Source organism: Erinaceus europaeus, chromosome 13 (assembly GCF_950295315.1).
Source record: "Erinaceus europaeus chromosome 13, mEriEur2.1, whole genome shotgun sequence".
NCBI classification, from domain to species: Eukaryota; Metazoa; Chordata; class Mammalia; order Eulipotyphla; family Erinaceidae; genus Erinaceus; species Erinaceus europaeus.
The window spans coordinates 42,966,917-42,993,921 of record NC_080174.1 but is presented as its reverse complement, the minus strand read 5'-3'; the positions used below and the strand labels follow the sequence as shown (position 1 = coordinate 42,993,921).

The following is a 27,005-nucleotide window of genomic DNA, read 5'->3' as shown; positions in this document are numbered from 1 at the left end:
ACAATTTGTAATTGCCAAAACCTAGAAGCAACCCAGGTGTCCAACAACAGATAAGTGGCAGAGCAAGTTGTGGTACATATAGACAATGGAATACTACTCAGCTGTAAAAAATGGTGACTTCACCGTTTTCAGCCGATCTTGGATGGACCTTGAAAAATTCATGTTAAGTAAAATAAGTCAGAAACAGAAGGATGAATATGGGATGATCTCACTCTCAGGCAGAAGGTAAAAAACAAGATCAGAAAAGAAAACACAAGTAGAACCTGAACTGGAATTGGTGTATCGAACCAAAGTAAAAGACTCTGGGGTGGGTGGATGGGGAGAATACAGATCCAAGAAGGATGACAGAGGACCTAGTGGGGGTTGTATTGTTATATGGAAAACTGGGAAATGTTATGCATGTACACACTACTGTATTTACTGTTGAATGTAAAACATTAATTCCCCAATAAAGAAATAAAAAAAAAAAACCCAACATATTCTACAAAAAAAAGAAGTTTTCCACCTGCAGGTAGGGCCCGGAGGCTTGAAGCTGGCACCTTGCGCACGTTAGTATATGCACTTAATCAGGTGTGCCACTGCTTGACCCACCCCCTCTGGTGTCTCTATTTCTCTCTCCCTCTGTACCTCCACCTACCCTCTCAATTTCTGGCTTTTTCTATCTAACAAATAAAGATAATATAAAGTTTTAATAAATTTAAAAAAAAAGTTGGTGCTGTTTGGTGGTATACCTGGTTGAGTTCACACACTACCATGCATCAAGGACCAGGGTTTAAACCCCCACTCCTCATCTATAGGGAGGGATCTTCATGAGTAGTGAAGCAGGTCTGCAGGTGTCTCTCTCGCTCTCTTCTTATCCCCCCTTCCACTCTTAATTATGGCTACTGGGAGCAATAAATTCATAGCGCCAAGCCCCAGTGATACCCCTGGTGGCAATAAAAATAGTAGTAAATTTTAAAAAGTAAAAAAAAAAAAAAAAATGGGGCCAGGTGGTGGCGTACCTGGTTGAGTGCACATGTTACAATGCACAAAGACCCAGGTTTGAGCCCCTGGTACCCACCTGTAGGGGGAAAGCTTTGCAAGTGGTGAAGCAGGACTGCAAGTGTCTCTCTGTTTCTCTTCCTGTCTATCATCCCCTTCCCTCTTGATTTCTGGCTGTCTCTATTCAATAAATAAAGAAATATTTTTAAAAAATTTTAAAAATTATTGATATTCACACAAGCAAGTATAAACGCAAAGAAAAAAAACATTTTCTTTTTTAAAATCTTTTTAAATTTTTTATTATCTTTATTTATTAATTCGATAGACATAGCCAGAAATCAAGAGGGAAGGGGGTGATAGCGAGGGATAGAGATAAGAGATAAGAGAGACACCTGCAACAGTACTTCACCATTTGCAAAGCTTTCCCCTTGCAGGCGGGGACCAGGGGCTTGAACCTGGGTCCTTGAGTATTGTAATATGTGCGCTCAACCAGGTGTGCCACCACCTGGCCCCCCAAAAAACTTTTTCCACCAGGGTTATCACTGGTGCTTGGTACCAGTGCTACAAATCCATTACTTCTGGTGACCATTTCTCCTCTTCCTTCCTTCCTTTCTTTTTATTAGGCCAGCTAAAAATTGAGAGAGGAGGGGAAGACAGAGATACCTGCAGACCTGCTTCACCACTTACAAAGTGTTTCCCCTGCAGATGGGGTGTAAGGTCTTAAACCCAAGTTCTTGTGCATGGCAATGTGTGTACTTACCTGGATGTGCCACTGCCCAGCCCCCGTAAACAAAGGATTTTTTTTTCTCTCTCTCTTTTGCCTCCAGGGTTATCGCTGGGGCTCGGTGCCTGCACTATGAATCCACTGCTCCTGGAGGCCATTTTCCCCATTTTGTTGCCCTTGTTGTTGTTGTTATTGTTGCCATTGCTGTCTTTGCCTTTGGACAGGACAGAGAGAAATCGAGAGAGATGGGGAAGACAGAGAGGAGGAGAAAGACAGAAACCTGCAGACCTGCTTCACCACCTGTGAAGCGACCCCCCTGAAGGTGCGGGGTTGGGGGCTCGAACCAGGATCCTTAGGTTGGTCCCTGCACTTTGTGCCATGTGTGCTTAACTGACTAGGACTAAACCTTTATATTAAGGACTAACCCTTTATTGTCACAGTTCATAAAGATTTTTTTTGGGGGGTTATACATTCTTTAAGCTCTGTATATAAACATACTAGAACATGAAACTTATAATTATACATAGGAAATAAAGACACTGTTATATATATATATGAAACTCGTAATTAAACATGGTAAAAATGGTCTCTCCTTTTTTCTATCCTTTATAAATTCTTTCTTCCTTCCTTTCTTTCTCTCTCTCATTCCTTTTTCCCTCCATTCCTCCCTTCCTTCCTTCCCACCAGGGTTTCACTGCTCCAGGTTGACTTATTTAGAAAGAGACAGAGACAAAGGGGGAAAAAAACCAGCACCAAAGCTTCCTTATTGTGATCTAGCTCAAGTTCAAACTTGAGTCACAAACATGGCAAAGCAGGAATCCTCACAAGGAAGTGCTGGCACTGGGAATGGTTTCTTACTATTGAAAAGATCAAAATCACAAAAATAAAATCAAGGATGTGATATAAATAACTTCAAAAATCCAAACAATCAAGGCATAGCCAGGGAACAATACATGTTTTATATCCATCCAGGTGTTACAATAGGAAATAGCAGAATCTGTATATATCACAACTAATGAGATATTTTACAATTCAACAGGTTCTCGATATACATACTGAAATGCAAGCAATTACAGATTTTAAGAGGAAATGGCTTATTCACATCATTCATAGTCAATGAAAACTGTACCTCTCCTGCTGATACTCGGTTCTACAGTAGGTGCACTTCACGACAGGGTGTGCAATCCGACATTCCTGGAATGAAATTAGGATATGATTTTAAAAGGCAGCCAGAATCCAAAAAGCCTTCAATGAGAGACAGAAGACCTGGGTACTATTATAGCAGCGTAGCCCTTATGCTTGAGTCACTTAAACTTTCTATATCTAATTTTGTTCTCTGTAATATTTTCATACCTGCCCTGACTTGGTATAAGACCTGAAAAATTATTATGGGGGGAGGCATGATTATGCACACGTTTCAGCGCACAAGGACCCAGGTTCCAGTCTCCGTTCCACACCTGCAGGGGGAAAGCTTTGCGAGTGGTGAAGGAGTGATGTAGGTGTCTCTTTGTCTCTTTCCCTATCTCCCCCTACCCTCTTGATTTATGGCTCTCTATCCAATAAATAAGGATAATTTTTAAAAAATTATGAAACTAGTCATCAATGGTAAAAAATAATTACTTTTTTAAAACTTATTTATTAATGGATAGAGGCAGAGAGACATTGAGGGGGGAGACAGAGATGGAGAGAGACTGTGACACCTGCAGCCCTGCTTTACCACTTGTGAAGCTTTCTCCCTGCAGGTGGGGAGCAGGGGCTTGAACTCTGGTATTTGCACACTGTAGTGTAAGCACTTAACCAGGTGCGCCACCGCCTGGCCCCCTAAAACATAATTTCTATAAATAAGTCTCGGACCAGGGATCATAAGTCCTGGATTCTTGTCACGGTTTCCCTATTACTATGGTGGGATTTGTGAGCAGGTTCAAGTGATGAATTAAAATAAATGTATATGGGGGCAAGGCGGTGGCACACATAGTACATAACACAAGGACCAGTGCCAGGATGCTAGTTCGAGCCCCCGGCTCCCCACCTGCGGGGCGGGGGGGGGGGGTCATTTCACAAGCAGTGAAGCATGTCTGCAGGTGTCTCCCCATTTTCTCTCAACTTCTCTCTGGCCTAGCCAAAAAATCGGGGGGGGGGGGGGAAAGGGCCACAGGAGCAGTATATTTTTAGTGCTGGGATGGAGCCCCAGTGATAACCCTGGTGGCAAATAATAATAAATACATATATTTAGGCCAAGGAAAGGCACTCTCAAACATGTGAGACCTCTCATACCTGGTAAAGAGTGACAACAAATGGCCATTTGAGGTAAATGACATACACTTATGAGTTACTCATATTAGAGGCACGATCTGGGGCTACTTCATCATCACTCTCCAGTAGGATTGACAACTTTTTAACTGTACCTGTGTACGCTTAAATAGGCAAAGCAGGATGAAGCAACTTAAAAACGAAAAAGAGAAGTTGGACCTTCAGGGGTAAAACCCGTTCAGCATTTGGTTAGGATGAGGGCCGAGGTGCACCAACGGGGTGCTGCAAAAACATGCCTCTGCTTCGTCCACTTGGTCCTGGGGACTTGTCTTTAAAAAGCCTCGTCTTCCACTCAAGCCCAGTGCCCCACGGCGCGAGTTCCAGACGCGGCTCCCTGCACCCAACTCGAGTTGGGAGGGGGAGAGGTTGGGATCGCCAAACAGGCGACCCCGGGCGACCGAAAGCCGGCCGGGCGCAATCTAGGGCACAGCTGATGCTGAACCAGCCGGGGGCCCGCTGTCCCTCCCGCCACCTCCCCGGTCCGAGGACAATCTCGCGGTTGCTAAGCACCCGAACACGCCGGCCGCGGGGCCCCGATCGGCCCGGCACTGCCCACGTGCCCCGCGAGCCCTCGACGGGCTCAGTCCCGCCCCTGTGCCAGGCGGCCCTGCCACGCCCTGCCACCAGGAACCCCAGGGGCGTCCCCACAGGACCTGCGGGCCGCGCCTCCAGTGCCCTAGTTCCCGGCCGCCGCCCCAGCCCGCGCACCTTGCACAGCTGCTGCCCCTGAGACAGCGCCTCGAAGGGGAAGCGCTGGTGGCACTTGGTGCAGGCGTAGAGGGCCGCCATGTCCACCCAGGGCCGTGCCGACCACCCCGCCGGCCGGGCCCGCTGCTTTATCTGACAGGCTGAGGTATTAGCAGGCGGCAGCAGGCTGCGGGCTGCAGCGGGCGGGCGAGCCGGAGGGTCCGGGCGGACCGGGGCGGGCACAGTGCCTCTAGGTGCCCGTTTACTGGTTTATTCTGACGTCCATCAAGTGCGAGTGGGCGGAACACGGAGCTTCTGGCGGCTCTGATTCGAGCCGGACTGGAGTACGCCACTGTGACGCGCGAGGCCTTGATTATGTAAAGCGCAGTCACGCGGGGGCGCCGCTGGGAGGGGCTGTCTCTCGCCCGGGGCCTCTACCGCAACCAATCTCCTCCCACTTCTCTCTCTGTTCCCGTGCTCGCCCCGCCTCTCCCAGATCGCGGCCTTTGCGTACTTATCGCGATACTTTCTCAGACTTGTGATGTTTTGGTTTCCATGGAGCTGCCCTCTGGAAGCTGCAGGGGCCGGGTGGGGCCGGGTGCTGAGCGTCGGTGGTCTAGACCGCGCCCATCACGCTGAGCCTGAAGGAGCAGGGATTTTGAGAGAACTCTTCCATCAAGGCGGGCAGGAGAGGGAGCCGAGGAAGCCACGAGAGGCAACTTAGGCGTTGTCTCTTTGAAACCCCTAAGAAGACGGAGAGTGCTGGGGAGCTAGGGGAAAGAAGAGTCACTGAAAAGGGGCAGCCCTGGAGAGCAGCCCTGTGTCGTAGAGTGCTGACAGCCTCTCCAGGAGGCAGAAGATCCTTGGCAAAGGGAGGCACGCTGTCCCTGAGAGCGCTCTGCTCAGCGCCCTCTCAGTGAGATGCTGGCCGAGGGCGGCTTCCTAGAGTGTATTCATCTCAACCAGCTGTCATTTCCTGGCGGGCCCGACCTAGGCAAACCACGCCCCCTGGCTGCTGGGCCTCTTCCGCTCGCGGGCTGGTACATCTGGGGACTGACTGTCCAGGGAATTATGAACTTTTTGTTTTGGAGACATTGTCAAAGCTTCTTGCAGTACTGACCTTTCACAATCTACCCTTATAGCTGCTTAAGGGCATCGATTCCTAGTTGCAGTTTGCTTCAGTGTGTATTTTTAAATTTTAATTAATTATTTATTTATTTCCTCCAGGGTTATTGCTGGGGCTGGGTGCCTGCACTAGGAATCCACTGCTGCTGGAGGCTATTTTCCCCCTTATTGCACTTGTTTATCCTTGTTATTGTTGTTATTATTGTTGTTGCCGGTGTTGTTATTAGGACCGAGAGAAATCTAGAGAGGAGGGGAAGACAGAGACGGGGAGAGAAAGGCACCTGCAGACCTGCTTCACCGCTTGTGAAGCGACCCCCTACAGGGGAGGGTCCGGGGCCTCGAAGCGGGGATTCCTGCGCTGGTCCTTGGGATTCGTGCCACATGGCTTAACCCACTGCGCTCCGCCGGACCCCTAATTTTATTTATTTATTTATTTATTTATTTATTTATTTATTTATTTATTTATTTATTTATTTATTTACAATTGAAGGCATACTTGTGACTTCCAGAACCCTGCCCCAACAAACTTCATTGTTTGAAAGCCAACCTCCTCTTCTGGGCTTGTCAAAGACAAGCCTACAGGTGTAGGCTCTGCAGTTAGAACAACCTTGAAGTTTCTGAATCACTGCTCCACTTTTATTAGCTGTGCAACCTTGAACTTCTAAACTTCTCAGAGACTCGCTTCCTCAATTGTACAGATGGGTTGTTGGGAAGATCAACAGTGTTGGGTGTGGCTGGTGGGGGGGAATGTTTAACGGGTAAGGGAAATGTTTTGGAACTAAAGAGAGGTACCAAAGTGCAAAAGCACCAACTGCCAACCACTTGTTAATTTTGAGAGGAGGTGCAAAGCTACTGTTTCATAAATATGGCTCTAAATTAACAGTAAATATACACATTTCATTCACATCTTCAACACCAAAAAGGTTTCCTACCACTACAGAACTAACTAGGGATACTGGTAAATAGTTCACATTATTAGTTACTTTGCAGCTTCTCAACTTCGTGCACTTGCAGTTTCACTGTTCCAACTGACTTAAAAAATTTCAGGGTGGTCTAGGAGGTGGTGCAGTGGATACAGCATCGGACTCTCAAGCATGAGGTCCTGAGTTCAATCCCTGGTAGCACATGTGCCAAAGTGATGCCTGGCTCTTTCTGTCTCCTCCTATATTTCTCATTAATAAATAAATAAAATCTTTTTAAAAATTAAAAGAAAACAATTTCAGGGATTGGTGGTGATACTTCCTGTAGAATACACAGGACCTAGGTTCAAGCCCAGGGTTTCTACCTTGGGGGTGGGGGAATTACCTGGTGTGTGCATAGGGGGTGAAGCAGTACTGGAGGTGTTTTTCTTTTTCATTTGCTCTTTATTTTCCCCTTCCTTCTTGATTACGCTCTTCCTCTAGCCAATACATAAAGAAATTTTTTAAATTCAGTTGCAGATAGAGGGAGAAACACTCACAGCACCCCACCTCCTTATGAGTTCTAAGGCGCTCCCATGTGTGGGCCTGGGCTAACACCCGTTCCTCTGGCAAGACAAGGTTAACTTACTACCTGGTGAACTATCTCCCAGTACTCAATTGTTTGCTTTAAAAAGGTTAAATTTTACACCTATGGAGTACGATTTTTCCAGGAAAAGCCTTGTTTTCAATTGTGTGTATAAGTGTTCTTATCAGAATATCTAGATTCTTTTACTTGGAAGAACTGAATATTTTCTTGACATGTTTCTGTGTTCATGTTTGGAAACAGTGTGAATACAAGCTTTACATTCATAAAGAATGTGTGGTGGCGCAGTGGGTTAAGCCCACGTGGTGCAAAGCACAAGGACCAGTGTAAGGATCCCGGTTCAAGCCCCCGGCTCCCCACCTGCAGGGGAATCACTTCACAGGCGCTGAAGCAGGTCTGTAGGTGTCTCTCTTTCTCTCCCCTCCTCTCTCCATTGCTCTCTGTCCTATCCAACAACGACGACATCAATAATAACTACAACAATAAAAAAACTAAGGACAACAAAAGTGAATAAATAAATATATATATATATATATATATAGAAATTTAGCACTGGATATCAAGGATCAGAAGCCAGGACCTTGTGCCTAGTTGAGTCTCAGGGTTGGAAGATAAACTTCAGACACCCTTGCTGGTGAAATGAAGAGGTCTAAAGATGGACACAAACACAGACACCCAACCTGCAGTGGGCTGTGTTAAGTGTGTGTGATCCCATCCAGGACTCCAATGGGGTATTTATTGACAAAAGTTTGTATTGCATCAGAGCATAGAACAAGAAATATCAAAAGCATTTTTGCAGGGGTACACAAAACAAGACAGTTATTGCAAGACCACCATGGCACTGTGATGTAATCCTCTGGCTACACAGTAAGTATTATCTCTACATCATGCATTCCATGATCTGTGAGGGGTGGTGGTGTTTGCCTCAGTATGCAGCTTTAGGCCTTTTGCCTGGGGGATAGGGTGGGAGTGTTGACCCAAACTGCTCATTAGTTTAAGACACGCACCAGATGTTTGTCAGAGAACAGGATTCATAGCTAGAGGGGGGATATGAGAGACTGTAAGTGGTCAGCATTCCTTTTGTTCTATACATAGCTTCTTAGTAATTAGGAAAATAGCTCAGCAGAGAAATCACCAACGTATCAATAAGTAACAAGCATATTATTCAGGGGTCTCTTAACACCTTCACTTGGATCCAGCAGAACCCAGACTGGGGCCTTTCAGAAGTCCCAAAGCTAAGCAAGGAGTCTGTAACAGTCTCACTTGGATTTTTTTTTCCCCCTACTTTCTTCGAAGTTGATGCTGGTGCCCTGAATCATGTAGACATAACCTCTCCTATTCACACAAATACCCCAACCTGGAGTTCAGGGATCTATGTTACTACTGTTTCCAATTCTGATCTCTACTATATACTTAGTTTTGCAAACGCTTACTGATTTGTTTTATACCCATTAGACTGGAATTACAGAAAGAAAAAGACTATATCTGGAGGTAAGAGCGCTTCCACAGGGCTGATTCACCCACCCTCAAAGAACTAGCTGGGTCCTCTGTATCCTTTATACCTAGTGCAAAGCTAACTAATCCATTCACTCAGTATATTTGGAGCCTCAGGCATGAGAGTCTCTTTTGCATAACCATTATGTTACCTACCCTCTGCCTCACTCAGTATATTTGTACTGTATTTATTATGTGCTGGTTTTCAGCTTATGCAGTAGGAGTATAAAACAGATATTAGGGATTGGGAGGTGGTCCACCTGGTTTGGCTCACATATTACCAAGCATAAGGATGCAAGTTCAAAACCCCAATCCCCAAATGCAGAAGAGAAGTTTCACAGGTGAAACTTCCCCTTCACTCTCAATTTCTCTCTGTCCTATCAAATTAAAAATAAAAGATTTATTTTTTTAAAAAAAGATATAATCCTACGCTTGTGAAATCAACAGACTCATGGTAACCAAAAAGCAAGGATTGTGAATTAAAAGACATACAGTAGGGATAGATGTTGGAACAGGGGAGAAGGTAGAGGCTGTTATTTGAATAGAAAAGGGGGAAAATTTTCTGAGATACCAATAACCAAAGATCAAGTTAGAATTAACCATATGACTTATCCTGTAATGTTCTGGTAGAAGACCTTGAAGTGAAATGTTGTTTGGCGTTTTTAAGAAACAGGAGGAGGGGGGGAAAGAGATGGCTCATTACTTTATGGCATAAACTTTATAATCCATGAGAAACTAGGTTCAAACTCCCAGCCACTACCTGCATAAGGGAAGCTTTGTGGATGTAGAAATGGATAGAAATGGAGTTGGGGAGGGGGGAAAAAAAGAAATGGAATTAGGGAGCTATTCCTAGGATTAAAAACTGGTGCTCAGAGATGCCTGGCACCAAATAGGGAGATTGGTGGCTGAGGTGCACCACTTCTGTGTTTAAGAAACAGCTAAAAAAAAAAATCACGTAAAAACCCACCCATTTACAACTTTGACTTTTTTTTTTAAATAGTTGTAGTTATTATTGTTGTTGCTGTTGGATAGGACAGAGAGAAATGGAGAGAGGAGGGGAAGACAGAGAGGGGGAGAGGAAGAGAGACACCTGCAGACCTGCTTCACCGCCTGTGAAGCGACTTCCTTGCAGGTGGGAGCCAGGCGCTCGAACCGGGATCTTTGCACCCGTCCTTGCGTTTTGCGCCACTTGCGCTTAACCCGCTGCGCTACCGCCCCACTCCCAACTGTGACTTCTTGAGTTGATGTTGCCCAAAGGAAACTGGAACAACAGCAGGAAGACCCGTATTGACATCAAGGACACTGACCTGACCTGGTAACTCAGGATCAAATCTCCCCTCACCACCAAGATATATAAGCAGGGAAATTGAACACCTTAGCCACAGTACCTCTTGCTGGCACAATGAAAACCATACCCTATGCAGAAACTGAGAAATTCAGACAGCAATGACAGAAACTTCAAATGACAGACAGACACAAATCTATAAAAAATGATGGAGATGAGTTCAGAAAACTCATATGTCAACTCAAGAAACTAGAGTTAAAATTCAAGAACTCTGATCATTTTACTAAAAAATTACAAAGAAAAAAAATCCAAACAACTGCATGGCCTAAAGGACATTTTGGATGTAGTTCAGATTGAGGTAAGAGGCCTCATAAATAGACTTAATCAGGTGGAGGAGAGAATATCAATGCTAGAAGACACAACTAACACACATTGTGAACTTAAAACTCTTGGAAAGGAAAGGTTTAGGAAAAATGAAGCACTTCTCTACGAAATAGCAGACTCCATCAGAAAGATGAACATCAAAGTTACTGGGATCCCTGAGGAAGAAGAAGAGAGAAGAGAACATATTTAAAGAAATATTAGGGGGGGGGTAGGGCGGTAACGCAGTGGGATAAGTGCACAGGGCACTAGGAGCAAAGACTGGCACAAGGATCCTAGTTCAAGCCCCCGGCTCCCCACCTTCAGGGGGTTCGCTTTACAAGCAGTGAAGCAGGTCTGCAGGTGTCTGTCTTTCTCTGCCCCTCTGTCTTCCCCTCCTCTCTCCATTTCTCTCTGTCCTGTCCAACAACAATGACATCAATAACAATAGTAATAACCACAATTATATAAAAAAAAAAACAAGGGCAACAAAAGCGGAAAAAATCTAGTAGAAAAGTTTCCATGTCTGTGCAATGTTCAAACTATAGAAATCCAAGAAGGTGAATACATACCTAAATTCTTGAATCCAAAATGACACACACCAAAACACATCATTGTAAAACTATCCAAAACAGGAACAAGGTAAAAGTATTACAGGTTTCCAGGGAAAGGAAGATAAATATACAAAAGTAGAACCAGTGGGCTTTCATCAGACTTTTAATCACAGACCCTAGAGGCAAGGAGGGAGTAGAATGGCATATTCAAAATATTAAAAGATAAGAATTGCCATCCACAAATTTTGTATCCTGCTAAATTATCCTTCAAATATAAAGGAGAAATAAAGATCTTTTCAAACATTCAGAAACTAAAGGAATTGTCACTACCAAACCTACCTTGCAAGAATTACCAAGACGAGTACCACATGAAAAGAAGCAAAGGAATTCTAACTTAAAAAAATTTTATTGGGGGATTAATGGTTTACAGTCAACAGTAAAATACAATAGTTTGTATATGTGTAAGTTTTCCACATAACAATTCAACTCCCACTAGGTCCTCCTCTGCCATTATGTTTAGGACTTGAGCCCTCACTCCCACCGAGTCTTTTACTTTGGTGCAATACACCAACTCCAGTCCAAGTTCTGCTTAGTGTTTTCCCTTCTGATCTTGTTCAATTTCTGTCTATGAGTGAGATCACCCCATATTCATCCTTTTGTTTCTGTCTTATTTAACATGATTTCTTCAAGCTCCATCCAAGATTAGGCGAAGAAGGTGAAATCACCATTTTTAATAGCTGAGTAGTATTCCATTGTGTATATATACCACAACTTGCTCAGCCACTCATCTGTTGTTGGACACCTGGGTTGCTTTCGGGTTTTGGCTATTACAAATTGTGCTGCTATGAACATAAGTATAAACAAATCATTTTGGATGGGTATGTTTTGTACCTTACAATATATCCCCAGGAGAGGAATTGCAGGGTCATAGGGTAGGTCCATTTCTAGCCTTCTGAGAGCTCTCCAGACTGCTCTCCACAGAGGTTGGACCAATTGATATTCCCACTACCAGTGCAGGAGGGGAGGGTTCCTTTGACCTCACAACCTCTCCAGCATTTGTTGCTGCTACCTTTTCTGATATATGACATTGTCACAGGAGTAAAGTATCTCATCGTCTATGTTTGCATTTCTCTTACAATGACTTGGAGCATTTTTTTTATATGTCTGACTTTTGGACCTCTTCTGTGGTGAATATTCTGTTCATATCCTCTTCCCATTTTTGGATGGTGCCATTTGTTTTCTTGTTGTTGAATTTGGTGAGCTCTTTGTGTATTTTGGTTATTAACCTCTTGTCTAATGTATGGCATGCAAAGATCTCCCATTCTGCAAGGGGTCTCTTTGGGTGGTGGTTTCTTTTGCTGTGCAGAAGCTTTTTTTTAAAATATTTATTCGCTTTTGTTGCCCTTGTTTTATTGTTGTAGTTATTATTGTTGTTGCTTTTGATGTTGTTGTTGTTGGATAGTTCAGAGAGAATTTGAGAGAGGAGGGGAAGAGAAAGAGGGGAGAGAAAGATAGACACCTGCAGACCTGCTTCACTGCTGTGAAGTGACTTCCCTGCAGGTGGGGAGCCAGTGACTTAAACCGGGATCCTTACGCAGGTCCTTGGGCTTTGCACCACCTGCGCTTAACTCGTTGCGCTACTGCCCAACTCCCTGATGGCCTTTTTTTTTTAAGGTTAACTTTAAAAAGACTTTTAGACACAATTTTCATGATAACCACAAAACAGGGATTCGACTTCCGGAGGCGGAGCTACGAGCAGCAGATCGCTTTCTCTCCTCTCCTCTCCTCTCCCGGATCAACTAGGAATACCAAAGGAGACCACCCGGACCGAAACAAGACAGGACTAGAATGACCACAGGAACCCAGTAAATCACCAGTGAGTACAAACACGCGTGGCTGGTGACAGAGAGGAGAGAGGGGCCTAAGGAGAGATTAAGTGACTGCTAACATTCAGCAGTTTATCAGTGGAGACACCAGCTCCAGACTGCTCCACCAACAAGGGGACAGCTGAAGGGAGGAGAGGACTCCCCAGAGACTCACCAAGTGCAACTCTAAGTCTACATTGCTACTACCCTCAGAATCTGGAGCAGCAACAGGGAGGGACATCAGGGGACAGAGATCTAACCGGGAAACTCAGGAGAAGACCTATACCTCCTTGGCATAGCTGAGGGGCTGTGAAAGTCTCTTTGCATAACCACTGGATTATCTCTGCCACACCCAGCTTTATCTCTTGGTCAGGAGTCAGTGATTAAGCGAAGAAGCCTATTGATAGTTTAAAAGCCCTCAGGCACCCATAGCCTACAGGGAAGAAAAAAAAGAGGCTTTTACACCACTGAGCTCCAACTCAGGGATTGAAAAAAAACTGTTAACTTCCACAACGGTAAACCCTTTAATTAAATTACATAGACACAAGTCAATCCAGGCAATAGTGATCAATAATTTGAAAAGTACTGATAAAGGGAACTCATAACATAATATATAAAATGGTTAAAACAACAAGAAAAAATATTGGAGACTCGAACCAGGACAAGAGTCCAGCTAAAAGTCCTCCAGAGGGTGAAGCACAAAATAACGATTTCAACATCCAAACATTAGCTAAGGAAATAATAACAGGAGTGAGTAAAGAATTTGAAAAAATTGTAATCAGAAATGCAGGAACAACAAATGAGAATATGGAAGAAAATTCTAATTATCTCATGGTTATTAGAGAGCTGAAAGCTGAAATCACTGAGCTAAGAAGGCAACTAGCTGAACAAGCTAAAACAGTATCAGAGCAGGGCAACAAAACAGATGAACTCCAGAAAGCAGCAGAGGGCAGAGAGAATAGAATCTACGAGGCTGAAGACAGAATTAGCAAGATTGAGGATGAATTAGAGACAACTAAAAAAGAAGTAAGAGATCTCAAAAAGAGATTAAGAGATGCTGAAAACAACAACAGAGTCCTATGGGATGACTACAAAAGAACCAATATATGCATTATTGGCTTACCAGAGGAAGAAAGAGAAGGAGAGGAAGAAAGCATTCTCCAGGCCATAATAGCTGAAAACTTCCCTAGTCTAGACAATACCAAAGACATAAAGATTCAAGAAGCCCAGAGGGTCCCAAACAGAATTAACCCAGACCTAAAGACACCAAGACATGTCATACTTAGAATGGAAAGGAATAAGGATAAAGAAAGGATCCTCAAGGCTGCAAGAGAAAAACAAAGAGTCACCTACAAAGGAAAACCCATAAGATTAGCAGCAGACTTCTCCAAACAAACACTACAGGCCAGAAGAGAATGGCAAGATATCTATCGAGTGCTCAATGAGAAAGGCTTTCAGCCAAGAATACTATATCCTGCTAGATTGTCATTCAGACTAGATGGAAGCATCAAAACCTTCTCAGACAAGCAACAGTTGAAGGAAGCAACCATCACCAAGCCTGCCCTGAAAGAAGTTCTGAAAGGTCTCCTATAAACAACCAGACCACCACAAATAGGACATCTACCAGAACACTCTAAAACTCTACAAGAATGGCCTTAAAATATCTTCAATCTTTGATATCAATAAATGTGAATGGCCTGAATTCACCTATTAAAAGACACAGAGTAGGAAGATGGATCAGAAAATACAACCCAACAATATGTTGTCTACAGGAAACTCACCTAACACAACAAGACAAACACAGACTTAAAGTGAAAGGATGGAAAACTATCATTCAAGCCAATGGCCCACAAAAAAGGGCAGGAACAGCTATTCTCATATCTGACATGATAGACTTCAAAATAGATAAGATTAAAAAAGATAGGAATGGACACTACTTAATGCTCAGAGGAACAGTCAATCAAGAGGACTTAACAATTATTAACCTCTATGCACCCAATGAGAAGCCATCTAAATACATCAAACTTCTACTGAAAGAGCTACAGCAATATATTAACAGTAACACAATCATAGTAGGGGACTTCAACACCCCACTATCTCAACTTGACAGATCATCCAGGCAGAAAATCAGTAAAGACATATTGGAGCTAAATGAAGAGATAGATAAACTAGAACTATTGGACATTTTCAGAGTAATTCATCCCAAGAAACTGGAATATACATTTTACTCAAATCCACATGGATCATTCTCAAGGATAGACCATATGTTAGGCCACAAAGACAGCATCAGCCTATTCAAGAGCACTGAAATCATCCCAAGCATCTTCTCAGACCACAGTGGAATTAAACTAACACTTAACAATCAACAAAAGATTAGTAACAGTCCCAAAATGTGGAAGCTCAACACTACACTTCTTAACAACTTCTGGGTCAAAAAGGAAATCAAGGAAGAAATCAAAATGTTTCGAGAGTTCAATGAAAATGAAGACACAAGCTATCAAAATATTTGGGACACAGCTAAAGCAGTCCTAAGAGGGAAGTTCATAGCTATACAAACACACATTAGGAAACAAGAAAAGGCACAAATAAACAGCCTGATTGCACATCTCAAAGACCTAGAAGAAGAACAACAAAGGAATCCTAAAGCAACCAAAAGGACAGAAATTACTAAAGTTAGGGCAGAAATAAATAACATTGAGAATAGGAAAACCATACAAAAGATCAATGAATGTAAATGTTGGTTCTGCGAAAGAGTAAACAAAATCGACAAACCTTTAGCCAGACTCACAAAACAAAAAAGGGAGAAGATCCAAATAAATCGGATAGTAAATGAAAGAGGAGATATCACAACAGACACTGCAGAAATTAAACATATCATGTGAGGCTTCTATGAACAACTATATGCCACCAAGCTAGAGAACCTGGAAGAAATGAATGATTTCCTAGATACCTACCAACTTCCAAAACTAAGTAAAGAGGAAGTGGATAACATGAACAGGCCCATCACAGCTAATGAAATTGAAACAGTTATCAAAAATCTTCCCAAAAATAAAAGTCCTGGACCAGATGGTTTTACAAATGAATTCTACAAAACCTTCAAAGAAGAACTAATACCTCTACTTTTAAAAGTCTTCCAGAAGATTGAAGACACTGGAATACTCCCTGCTAGCTTCTATGAAGCCAACATCACCCTGATACCAAAAGCAGACAGGGACACAACCAAAAAAGAAAACTACAGACCAATATCCCTGATGAACATAGATGCTAAAATATTGAACAAAATTCTAGCCAACCGGATACAGCAGTATATCAAAAAGATTGTTCATCATGACCAAGTGGGGTTTATCCCAGGCATGCAAGGTTGGTTTAATATACGTAAATCAATCAATGTGATCCACCACATCAACAAAAGCAAGACCAAAAACCACATGGTCATATCAATAGATGCAGAGAAAGCCTTTGACAAAATACAACATCCCTTTATGATCAAAACACTACAAAAAATGGGAATAGATGGAAAATACCTCAAGATAGTGGAGTCTATATATAGCAAACCTACAGCCAACATCATACTCAATGGTGAAAAACTGGAAGCATTTCCACTCAGATCAGGTACTAGACAGGGCTGCCCACTATCACCATTACTATTCAACACTATTCAACCAACACTATCCAACATAGTGTTGGAAGTTCAAATCCAACAACATATCAAGAAATATTCACTAAAGACAAGTGGGATTCATCCCTGGAAAACAGGGATGGTTTAACATCTGCAAATCAATAAATGTAATTTATCATACAACAAGAAGAAAGATAGAAATCAAATGGTCATATCAATTGACTCTGAAAAAGCATTCAACAACATCCAACACCCATTTATGAAAAAGACCCTCTAGAAACTGGGAATAGAAAGACCATTCCTGGGAGTCTAGTGCAGCCAGCGAAGCGCAGGTGGCAGCAAAGCACAAGGACCAGAGTAAGGATCTGGGTTCCCTGGCTCCCCACCTGAAGGGGAGTCGCTTCACAGGCGGTGAAGCAGGTGTCTATCTTTCTCTCCCCCTCTCTGTCTTCCCCTCCTCTCTCCATAGCTCTCTGTCCTATTCAACAACAACGACATCAATAACAACAACAATAATAACTACAACAACAATAAAAACAAGGGCAATAAAAGGTAATAATAATAATAAAAAGACCATTCCTGGGGGCCGGGCAGTAGCACAGTGGGTTAAACACAGGTGGTGACAAGCGCAGGGACCGGCTAACGATCCCAGTTAGAACCACCTGCTCCCCACCTTCAGGGGGTCACTTCACAAGCAGTGAGGCAGGTGTCTGTCTTTCTCTCCCGCTCTCTGTCTACCCCTCCTCCATTTCTCTCTGTCCTATTCAACAACAATGGTAGCAATAACAATAATTATAACAACAACAATGATAAACAACAAGGGCAACAAAAGGGAAAAATAGCCTCGAGGAGCAGTGGATTCGTAGTGTAGGCACCGAGCCCCAGCAATAACCCTGGAGGCAAAAAAGAAAAAAAAGACCATCCTCAACATAATAAAGACCATTTACAAAAACTTACAGTTAATATTCTCAATGGGGAAAACTGAAAGCTTTTCCCCTAGAACCAGACAAGGATGTCCACTGTCTCCACTGTTATTCAACAGAGTTCTTGAGGTCCTTGCCACTGCAACCAGACAAGAAAGATATCAAAGGTATACAGATTGAAAAAGTAGAAATCAAACTGTCACTATTTGCTGATGACATGGTATTATACCTAGAGAACCCAAAAGACTTCCAAACTACTGGAAATAACAAGTAGAGTAGCAGTATACAAAATCAGTACACATAAATCTGTGACATTTCTGTATACAGACGGAGTCAGAGGGAAAGGAAATAAAAGACTCAACCTGGGAGTCAGGTGGTAGCGCAGAGGGTTAAACGCACGTGGCGCAAAGCTCAAGGACCAGTATAAGGATCCAGGTTGGAGCCTCCAGCTCCCTACCTTTGAAGCAGGTCTGCAGGTGTCTGTCTTTTCCCTTCTCTGTCTTCCCCTCCTCTCTCCACTTCTCTCTGTCCTATCCAACAACGACGACATCAACAACAACAACAATAATAACTACACCAACATTTAAAAACAACAAGGGCAACAAAAGGGAAAATAAATAAATATTAAAAAATTAAAAAAAGGACTCATTTACAATTAAACCCAAAAAGATAGAATACCTTTTGTCCTTTGAGACAAAATGGATGGAACTGGAAGTGATTATGCTTGGTGAAATAAGTAAAGAGATGAAAGACAACTACCAGATGGTTACAGTCATGTGGAATCTAGAGATCTGATTTACACAAATTTTCCAAAAAAATTCAAACAAAAGCAAGAAGACTGTAAGACTTGTGAGAACTATGATGGTTATCTTCAGGAGGTAGGAGGGTGGGACACAGAACTTTGGTGGTGGCTGTGATGTGGAACTATATGTTATAATCTTACAATCTTGTAACAAACTATTAATACAAAATTAAAAAGTTTATTTTAAAAAGAGAAAAGATCAGCCTCTTCTGAGGCTATTCAGTTGTCTAGGTGATAGAAGTGATTACAAGATTGCATTAGAAGTGAATAGGTAAGGGGGCTGGGCAGTAACCCAGAGGGTTAAGCGCAGGTGGAAGAAGCACAAGGACGGGCATAAGGATCCTGGTTCGAGCCCCTGGCTCCCCACCTGCAGGGGAGTCACTTCATAGGCCTCCAGGTGTCTGTCTTTCTCTCCCCCTCTCTGTCTCCCCTTCTCTTTCGATTTCTCTCTGTCCTATCCAACAGCAACAACATCTATGACAATAGTAATATGGACAACAAGAGCAATAAAATGGAAAAAATAGCCTCCAGGAGCAGTGGATTTGTAGTGCAGGCACTGAGCCCCAGCAATAACCCTGGAGGCAAAATAAATAAATAAATAAATAAGTTTGCTTGCTTCTGATTTTTTTTCTTGAGACTCTGAAAACATTTTTTTAAATTTATTTTTTATTTAAGAAAGGAAAAATTAACAAAACCATAGGGTAGGAGGGGTACAACTCCACACAATTCCCACCACTCAATCTCCATATCCCATCCCCTCCCCTGATAGCTTTCCCATTCTCTATCCCTCTGGGAGCATGGACCCAAGGTCATTGTGGGTTGCAGAAGGTGGAAAGTCTGGCTTCTGTAATTGCTTCCCCGCTGAACATGGACGTTGACTGTTCGATCCATACTTCCAGTCTGCCTCTCTCTTTCCCTAGTAGGGTGGGTCTCTGGGGAAGCAGAGCTCCAGGATACATTGGTGGGGTCTTCAGTCCAGGGAAGTCTGGCTGGCATCCTGATGGCATCTGGAACCTGGTGGCTGAAAAGAGAGTTAACATGCAAAGCCAAACAAATTGTTGAGCAATCATGGACCCAAAGGTTGGCATAGTGGAGAGGAAGTGTGTGTGTGGGGGTACTCACTGCAAACTTTAGTGTACCTCTGCTTTCAGGTATATATTTTGCACTAGTTTATGGATATGTGTGAACATATGCTCTCTCTCACAGAACCTGGTCTATATCTAGGTTTTGGGACTTTGTTAGAAAGTGATCCACCTGGGATGGAATTAGAGAATACTATGAAAGGAAAGGTCTCACCCGAGTAATGAAGCTGAAGGGTTGTCATTCCACACCTGTAGTCTCTGGACACAGTCTGAGCTGAAGCATGTTGAGGTGGCAACCGTTGCGTTGGTTAGGTTGCGATCGGCAGATGCAATATTATTTGATATGGATTGGGAGAGGCATGCGGGAAAGTGGGCCCTATTCTAAGGTTCCAGGACTGGGGGAAATATAGGCTCTATAGTGGAGATGTGAGGTTCCTGCTGTTTTAGGGTTCAAAAAGACAATGAATCGTTAATGTTATCATCACATTATTTGGTAATTGGGTTAACTTTGAAAAGTCCTTTTGTTAGGGTTTGCTGTATACTACCCAGTATCTTTTTTTTCCCCCCTTTTGTTGCCCTTGTTGTAGCTTCGTTGTGGTTATTATTATTGCCCTTGTTGACGCAATTCGTTGTTGGATAGGACAGAGAGAAATGGAGAGAGGAGGGGAAGACAGAGAGGGGGAGAGAAAGATAGACACCTGCAGACCTGCTTCACCGCCTGTGAAGCGACTCCCCTGCAGGTGGGGAGCCGGGGGCTCGAACCGGGATCCTTACGCCGGTTCCTGCGCTTTGCGCCACATGCGCTTAACCCACTGCGCCACCGCCCGGCCCCCGAGTACCCAGTATCTTATATAGCGGTGCCACTAGTTGTTTCTGATCTACTTGGTCTAGGCTTTTGAGAGAGTCCACATATCAAATACACAGCCTAGATATAAAAAAGACTCAGTCTGTGTTTTAAAAACTTCGAGACATACAATTAATTTTCCCCCTCATTTTAATTAACTAGTGATTTATATGACTACACTTTACTAGGAGTGTACATAAACACCATTCCCACCAACAAAAGACTGTGTCCCATCCCACTCACCCACCTCCACCCCCTAGGGGCCCAGGAAGCCGCATGTCCACCTTCCCCCTCACCACAGGGTTTTTACTTTGGTGTCCTACTTTCAATTTAGTCAGAACCTGCTTTTAGTTTCCCTTTCAGATCTACTTTCTCAACTTCTGTTGATGAGTGGGATCATCCCATACTCATCTTTATCTTTCTGACTTAGCTCACTTAACATAATTCCTTCTAGCTCTGTCCAAGATGGGTCAGAGAAGGTGGGTTCATTGTTCTTGATAGCTGTATAGTATTCCCTAGTGTATATATACCACAGCTTTCTCAGCCACTCATCTGCTGTTGGGCACCTGGGTTGCTTCCAGGTTTTAGCTATTATGAATTGTGCTGCTATGAACATAGGAGTACACACCTCTTTTTGGTTGGGTGTTATGGAGTCCTTGGGGTATATCCCCAGGAGAGGAATTACTGGATCACATGGAAGGTCTATGTCTAGCCTCTGAAAGGTCTATGTCTAGACTCTGAAAACATTTCTGAAGCAGATATCATGTAGTGCCCTGCTAATGTTTTCTTCTATGTATTTTATGGCTTCAGGTCTAACACCTCAGTCTGGAGGTGAATCCAGAGAGTTATCACTAAGGTTGATGTCAAAGAATTTACTACTGTGGTTGGGAAGTGGCACAGTGGATAAAGCATTGACTCTCAAGCATTAGGTCCGGAGTTCAATACCCAGCAGCACATATACCAAGGTGATGTCTGGTTCTTCCTCTCCCTCCTCATATCTTTCCTATGAATAAATAAAATCTTTAAAAAATAATTTACTACCTATGTTTTCTTCTATGCAATTTATGGTTTTAGGCCTTTTTTTTTAAAAAAAAAACACATTTATTTATTTATTCCCTTTTGTTGCCCTTGTTGTTTTATTGTTATAGTTATTATTGTTGTCATCATTGTTGGATAGGACAGAGAGAAATGAAGAGAGGAGGGAAAGACAGTTTTAAGTCTTAAAATGTATTCTTTAGGGAGTTGGGCGGTAGTGCATTGGGTTAAGTGCATGTGAAGCAAAGCGCAAGGACCTACATAAGGATCCCAGTTGGAGCCGCTGGCTCCCCATCTGCAGGGAATTCGCTTCAAAGGCAGTGAAGCAGGTCTGAAGGTATCTATCTTTCTCTCCCCCTTCTCTGTCTTCCCTTCCTCTCTCCATTTCTCTCCCCCTCTCTGTCTCTCCTCCTCTCTCCATTTCTCTCTGTCCTAAGAACGACATCAACAACAGCAATAATACAACAATAATAAAAAGACAAACAAGGGCAAGAAAAGGGAATAAATAAAAAAAATTTAAAAATTTACCCTTTAATTAATGTTTCATTAATTTTTGTATGTAGTATAAGATACCAATTCTTCCTATTGGCAGTTTGATGGTTGACGGACACTAAAATGGCAGAAAGTTTTACTTTAAAATATCAGTAAAAATTTCAAAAAACAAAACAATCAGCTTTAAAATTTAATGTCAAATGTTACAATAGTATGGATAATTCTCTTTTTATTTTAATAATTGATTTGAATAATTTGGGTGGCCAAGGAGGTGGGGCAGTGAATAAGGTTTTCCACTCTCAAGCATGAAGTCCTGAGTTCCATCCCTAACGTCATATGTGCTGTTGGTCTATTTACATAATCATTGTTTTGTCTGAGACCCGCCCTGTCTGCAGGGCAGTGGTTTAATCCCCACTGGTTCGAACTCTCTTTTCACTCCACCTCCTCTCCTAGTCACATCCTGTTTTCCACCCTACCACTTCCTTCCTGGAAACTGTAAATGCAAATTCTTTTCTCAATAAACAATGCACTGCGTCTGAGCTCAGTCGCAAAGCTAGCCTGGCATCTGGTGCCCGAATAGGGACTGGCGATGTGCTAGAGTGATGTTTTGGTTCTTTCTTTCCTCAACTCCATTAGTGGGCAATGGGGGTAGATAGCATAATGGTTATGCAAAGAGACTCTCATGCCTGGGGTTCTAAAGTCCCAGGTTTAATCCCCTGCACCACCATAAGCCAGAGCTGAGTGCTCTGGTAAAGATAATAATAATAATAATAAAAGTATCATTTTCCAAAAATACATCTTGGGGCCAGGTGGTAGTGCACCTCGCTCAGTGTACATTTTACAATGTGCAAGAATCCAGGTTCAGTCCCCGGCCTCCACCTGCAAGGGGAAAGCATCATGAGTGGTGAAGCAGGGCTGCAAGTGTCTCTCTCTTCTTCTCTCCCTCTCTATCTCCCCTTCCCTATGGATTTCTTTCTGTCTCCAATAGATAAAATAATTTTAAAAAATTTAAAAAATATTAATATACATCCGAAAAATATTTTAAAGTAATTTTTTGAATTTTAAAATATGTGATAAGTGGGGGCTGGGCGGCAGCACAGCAGGTTAAGCACACATAGTGTGAAGCACAAGGACCAGTGTCTGGATCCTGGTTTGAGCCCCAGCTCCCCACCTGTGGCGGGGGGTGGGGGGGTGTCCCTTCACAAGCAGTGAAGCAGGTCTGTAGGTATATTTCTCTCTCCCTCTCTGCCTTTGTCTTCTCCTCCTCTCTTGATTTCTCTGTGTCCTATTCAATGACAACAATAGTAATAATAACAAGAGCAACAAAAATGGAAAAAAAGGCCTCCAGGAGCAGTGGATTTATAGTGCTAGCACAAAGCACCAGAGATAACTCTGGAGGCAAAATAAATAATAATAATAATAAATTAAAAAAATATATGTGATAATTAAAAAACTTTTTCCTTTTAATTTTTTATCTTTAATTATTTATTGGATAGAAGCAGTCAGAAATCGAGAGTAAGGGGGGGATAGAGAGGGAGGCAGACAGAGAGACACCTGCAGCCCTGCTTCACCACTCACAAAGCTTTCACCCTGCAGATGGGGACTGGGGGCTTGAACCTAGGTCCTTGCACATTGAAACATGTGTGCTCAAACAGGTGTGTCCCTATGTGATAAGTTTTTAACTTAATGTTTGATGAAAATGTACCAAGTTTTATGTAGTTTGAAATTATTATTATTATATATTTTTTGTCATTGCTGAGGCTTTACCGTGGTAGGAAAACTCTTTCAGATAGACAGAGAGACAAAGACAAAATGAAAGAGAGTGAAAGCGACCATAGCACTGAAGCTTCCTCCAACACAGTGAGGCCAGGTTTGAACCTGGGTCACAGACATGACAAAACAGTACACTATATAAATGAGGTATTTTGCTGGCCCTGAGTTTAATTACGTTTAATATTTTATTTATTTTAAAATATTTTACTTATGGAGAGTCGGGGCAGTAGCGCAGTGGGTTAAGCACAGGTGGCGCCAAGCGCAAGGACTGGCATAAGTATCCTGATTTGAGCCTTCAGCTCCCCACCTGCAGGGAGTCGCTTCACAAGTGCTGAAGCAGGTTTGCAGGTGTCTATCTTTTTCTCCCCCTATTTGTCTTCCCCTCCTCTCTCCATTTCTTTCTGTTCTATCTAACAATGATGACAACAATAGTAACTACAATAAAACAAGGGCAACAAAAGGGAATAAGTAGCTCTCCTCTCCCTGATCAACTAGGAACACCAAAGGAGACCACCCAGGACCGAAATAAGACAGGACTAGAATGACCACAGGAACCCAGTAAATCACGGTGAGTACAAACACGTGTGGATGGTGACAGAGAGGAGAGAGGGGCCTAAGGAGAGATTAAGTGACTGCTAACAGTCCAGCAATTTATCAGTTGAGACAGCACCTCCAGTCTGCTCCACCAACAAGGGGACAGCTGAAGGGAGGAGAGGACTCCCCAGAGACTCACCAAGTGCAACTCTGAGTCTACATTGCTACTGCCCTCAGAATCTGGAGCAGCGACAGGGAGGGACACCAGGGGACAGAGATCTAACCAGGAAATTCAGGAGAAGACCTATACCTTGGTGGCATAGCTGAGGGGCTGTGAAAGTCTCTTTACATAACCAGGGGATTATCTCTGCCACACCCTGCTTTATCTCTTGGTCAGGAGTCAGTGATTAAGCTAAGAAGTCTACTGATAGTTTAAAAGCCCTCAGGCTCCCATAGCCTACAGGGAAGAAAAAAAAAGAGGCTTTTAAACTACTGAGCTCCAACTCAGGGATTAAAATACTATTGAAACAACTGTTAACTTCCACCACTGTGAACCCTTTAATTAACTTACTTAGACACAAGTCAATCCAGGCAATAGTGATCAATAATTTGAAAAGTACTGATAAAGGGAACTCATAACATAATATATAAAATGGTTAAAACAACAAGAAGAAATATTGGAGAATTGAACCAGGACAAGAGTCCAGCTAAAAGTCCTCCAGAGGGTGAAGCACAAAATAACGATTTCAACATCCAAACATTAGCTAAGGAAATAATAACAGGAGTGAGTAAAGAATTTGAAAAAATTGTAATCAGAAATGCAGGAACAACAAATGAGAATATGGAAGAAAATTCTAATTATCTCATGGTTATTAGAGAGCTGAAAGCTGAAATCGCTGAGCTAAAACGCAACTAGTTGAACAAGCTAAAACAGTATCAGAGCAGGGCAACAAAATAGATGAACTCCGGAAAACAGTAGGAGGTAGAGAGAATAGAATCAATGAGGCTGAAGACAGAATTAGCAAGATTGAGGATGAATTAGAGACAACTAAAAAAGAAGTAAGAGATCTCAAAAAGAGATTAAGAGATGCTGAAAACAACAACAGAGTCCTATGGGATGACTTCAAAAGAAACAATATACACATTATTGGCATACCAGAGGAAGAAAGAGAAGGAGAGGAAGAAAGCATTCTCCAGGCCATAATAGCTGAAAACTTCCCTAGTCTAGACAACATCAAAGACATAAAGATTCAAGAAGCCCAGAGGGTCCCAAACAGAATTAACACAGACCTAAAGACACCAAGACATATCATACTTAGAATGGAAAGGAATAAGGATAAAGAAAGGATCCCGAAGGCTGCAAGAGAAAAACAAAGAGTCACCTATAAAAGGAAAACCCATAAGATTAGCAGCAGACTTCTCCATACAAACACTACAGGCCAGAAGAGAATGGCAAGATATCTATCAAGTGCTCAATGAGAAAGGCTTTCAGCCAAGAATACTATATGCTGCTAGACTGTCATTCAGACTAGATGGAGGCATCAAAACCTTCTCAGACAAGCAACAGTTGAAGGAATCAACTATCACCAAGCCTGCCCTGAAAGAAGTTCTGAAAGGTCTCCTATAAACAATCAGACCTCCACAAATAGGCCATATATCAAAACACTCTAAAACTCTACAAGAATGGCGTTAAAATATCTTCAATCTTTGATATCAATAAATGTCAATGGCCTGAATTCACCTATTAAAAGACACAGAGTAGCAAGATGGATCAGAAAACACAACCCAACAATATGTTGTCTACAGGAAACTCACCTAACGCAACAAGACAAACACAGACTTAAAGTGAAAGGATGGAAAACTATCATTCAAGCCAATGGCCCACAAAACGGGCAGGAACAGCTATTCTCATATCTGACATGATAGACTTTAACATAGATAAGATTAAAAAAGATAGGAATGGACACTACTTAATGCTCAGAGGATCAGTCAATCAAGAGCACTTAACAATTATTAATATCTATGCACCCAATGAGAAGCCATCTAAATACATCAAACTTCTACTGAAAGAGCTACAGCAATATATTAACAGTAACACAATCATAGTAGGGGACTTCAACACCCCACTATCTCAACTTGACAGATCATCCAGGCAGAAAATCAGTAAAGACATATTGGAGCTAAATGAAGAGATAGATAAACTAGAACTATTGGACATATTCAGAGTCATTCATCCCAAGAAACTGGAATACACATTTTACTCAAATCCACATGGATCATTCTCAAGGATAGACCATATGTTAGGCCACAAAGACAGCATCAGCCTATTCAAGAGCACTGAAATCATCCCAAGCATCTTCTCAGACCACAGTGGAATTAAACTAACACTTAACAATCAACAAAAGATTAGTAACAGTCCCAAAATGTGGAAGCTCAACAGTACACTTCTTAACAACTTCTGGGTCAAAGAGGAAATCAAGGAAGAAATCAAAATGTTTGAGAGTTCAATGAAAATGAAGACACAAGCTACCAAATATTTGGGACACAGCTAAAGCAGTCCTAAGAAAGAAGTTCATAGCTATACAAGCACACATTAGGAAACAAGAAAAGGCACAAATAAACAGCCTGATTGCACATCATAAAAACCTAGAAGAAGAACAACAAAGGAACCCTAAAGCAACCAGAAGGACAGAAATTACTAAAGTTAGGGCAGAAATAAATAACATTGAGAATAGGAAAACCATACAAAAGATCAATGAAAGTAAATGTTGGTTCTTCGAAAGAGTAAACAAAATCGACAAACCTTTAGCCAGACTCACAAAACAAAAAAGGGAGAAGACCCAAATAAATCGGATAGTAAATGAAAGAGGAGATATCACAGCAGACACTGCAGAAATTCAACATATCATGCGAGGCTTCTATGAACAACTATATACCACCAAGTTAGAGAACCTGGAAGAAATGAATGATTTCCTAGATACCTACCAACTTCCAAAACTAAGTAAAGAGGAAG

At 42.4% G+C, this 27,005-nt stretch overlaps 2 protein-coding genes across 2 annotated transcripts in view; both read right to left on the bottom strand.

Annotated features, from left to right (window-relative positions):
* FAM76A (family with sequence similarity 76 member A) overlaps nt 1-4,962 on the bottom strand; it is a 42,186-nt gene extending 37,224 nt beyond the window's left edge. Inside the window, exons 1-2 of the mRNA XM_007539034.3 lie at nt 4,724-4,962; nt 2,835-2,899 (exon numbers count right to left, since the gene is read on the bottom strand). Coding sequence (XP_007539096.1) covers nt 2,835-2,899; nt 4,724-4,804 — 146 coding nt within the window. The 5' untranslated portion in view covers nt 4,805-4,962. The remainder of the gene's footprint in view (nt 1-2,834; nt 2,900-4,723) is intronic.
* Nucleotides 1-27,005, bottom strand: part of STX12 (syntaxin 12) — a 190,939-nt gene that overhangs the window by 119,591 nt on the left and 44,343 nt on the right. The window lies entirely within an intron of this gene.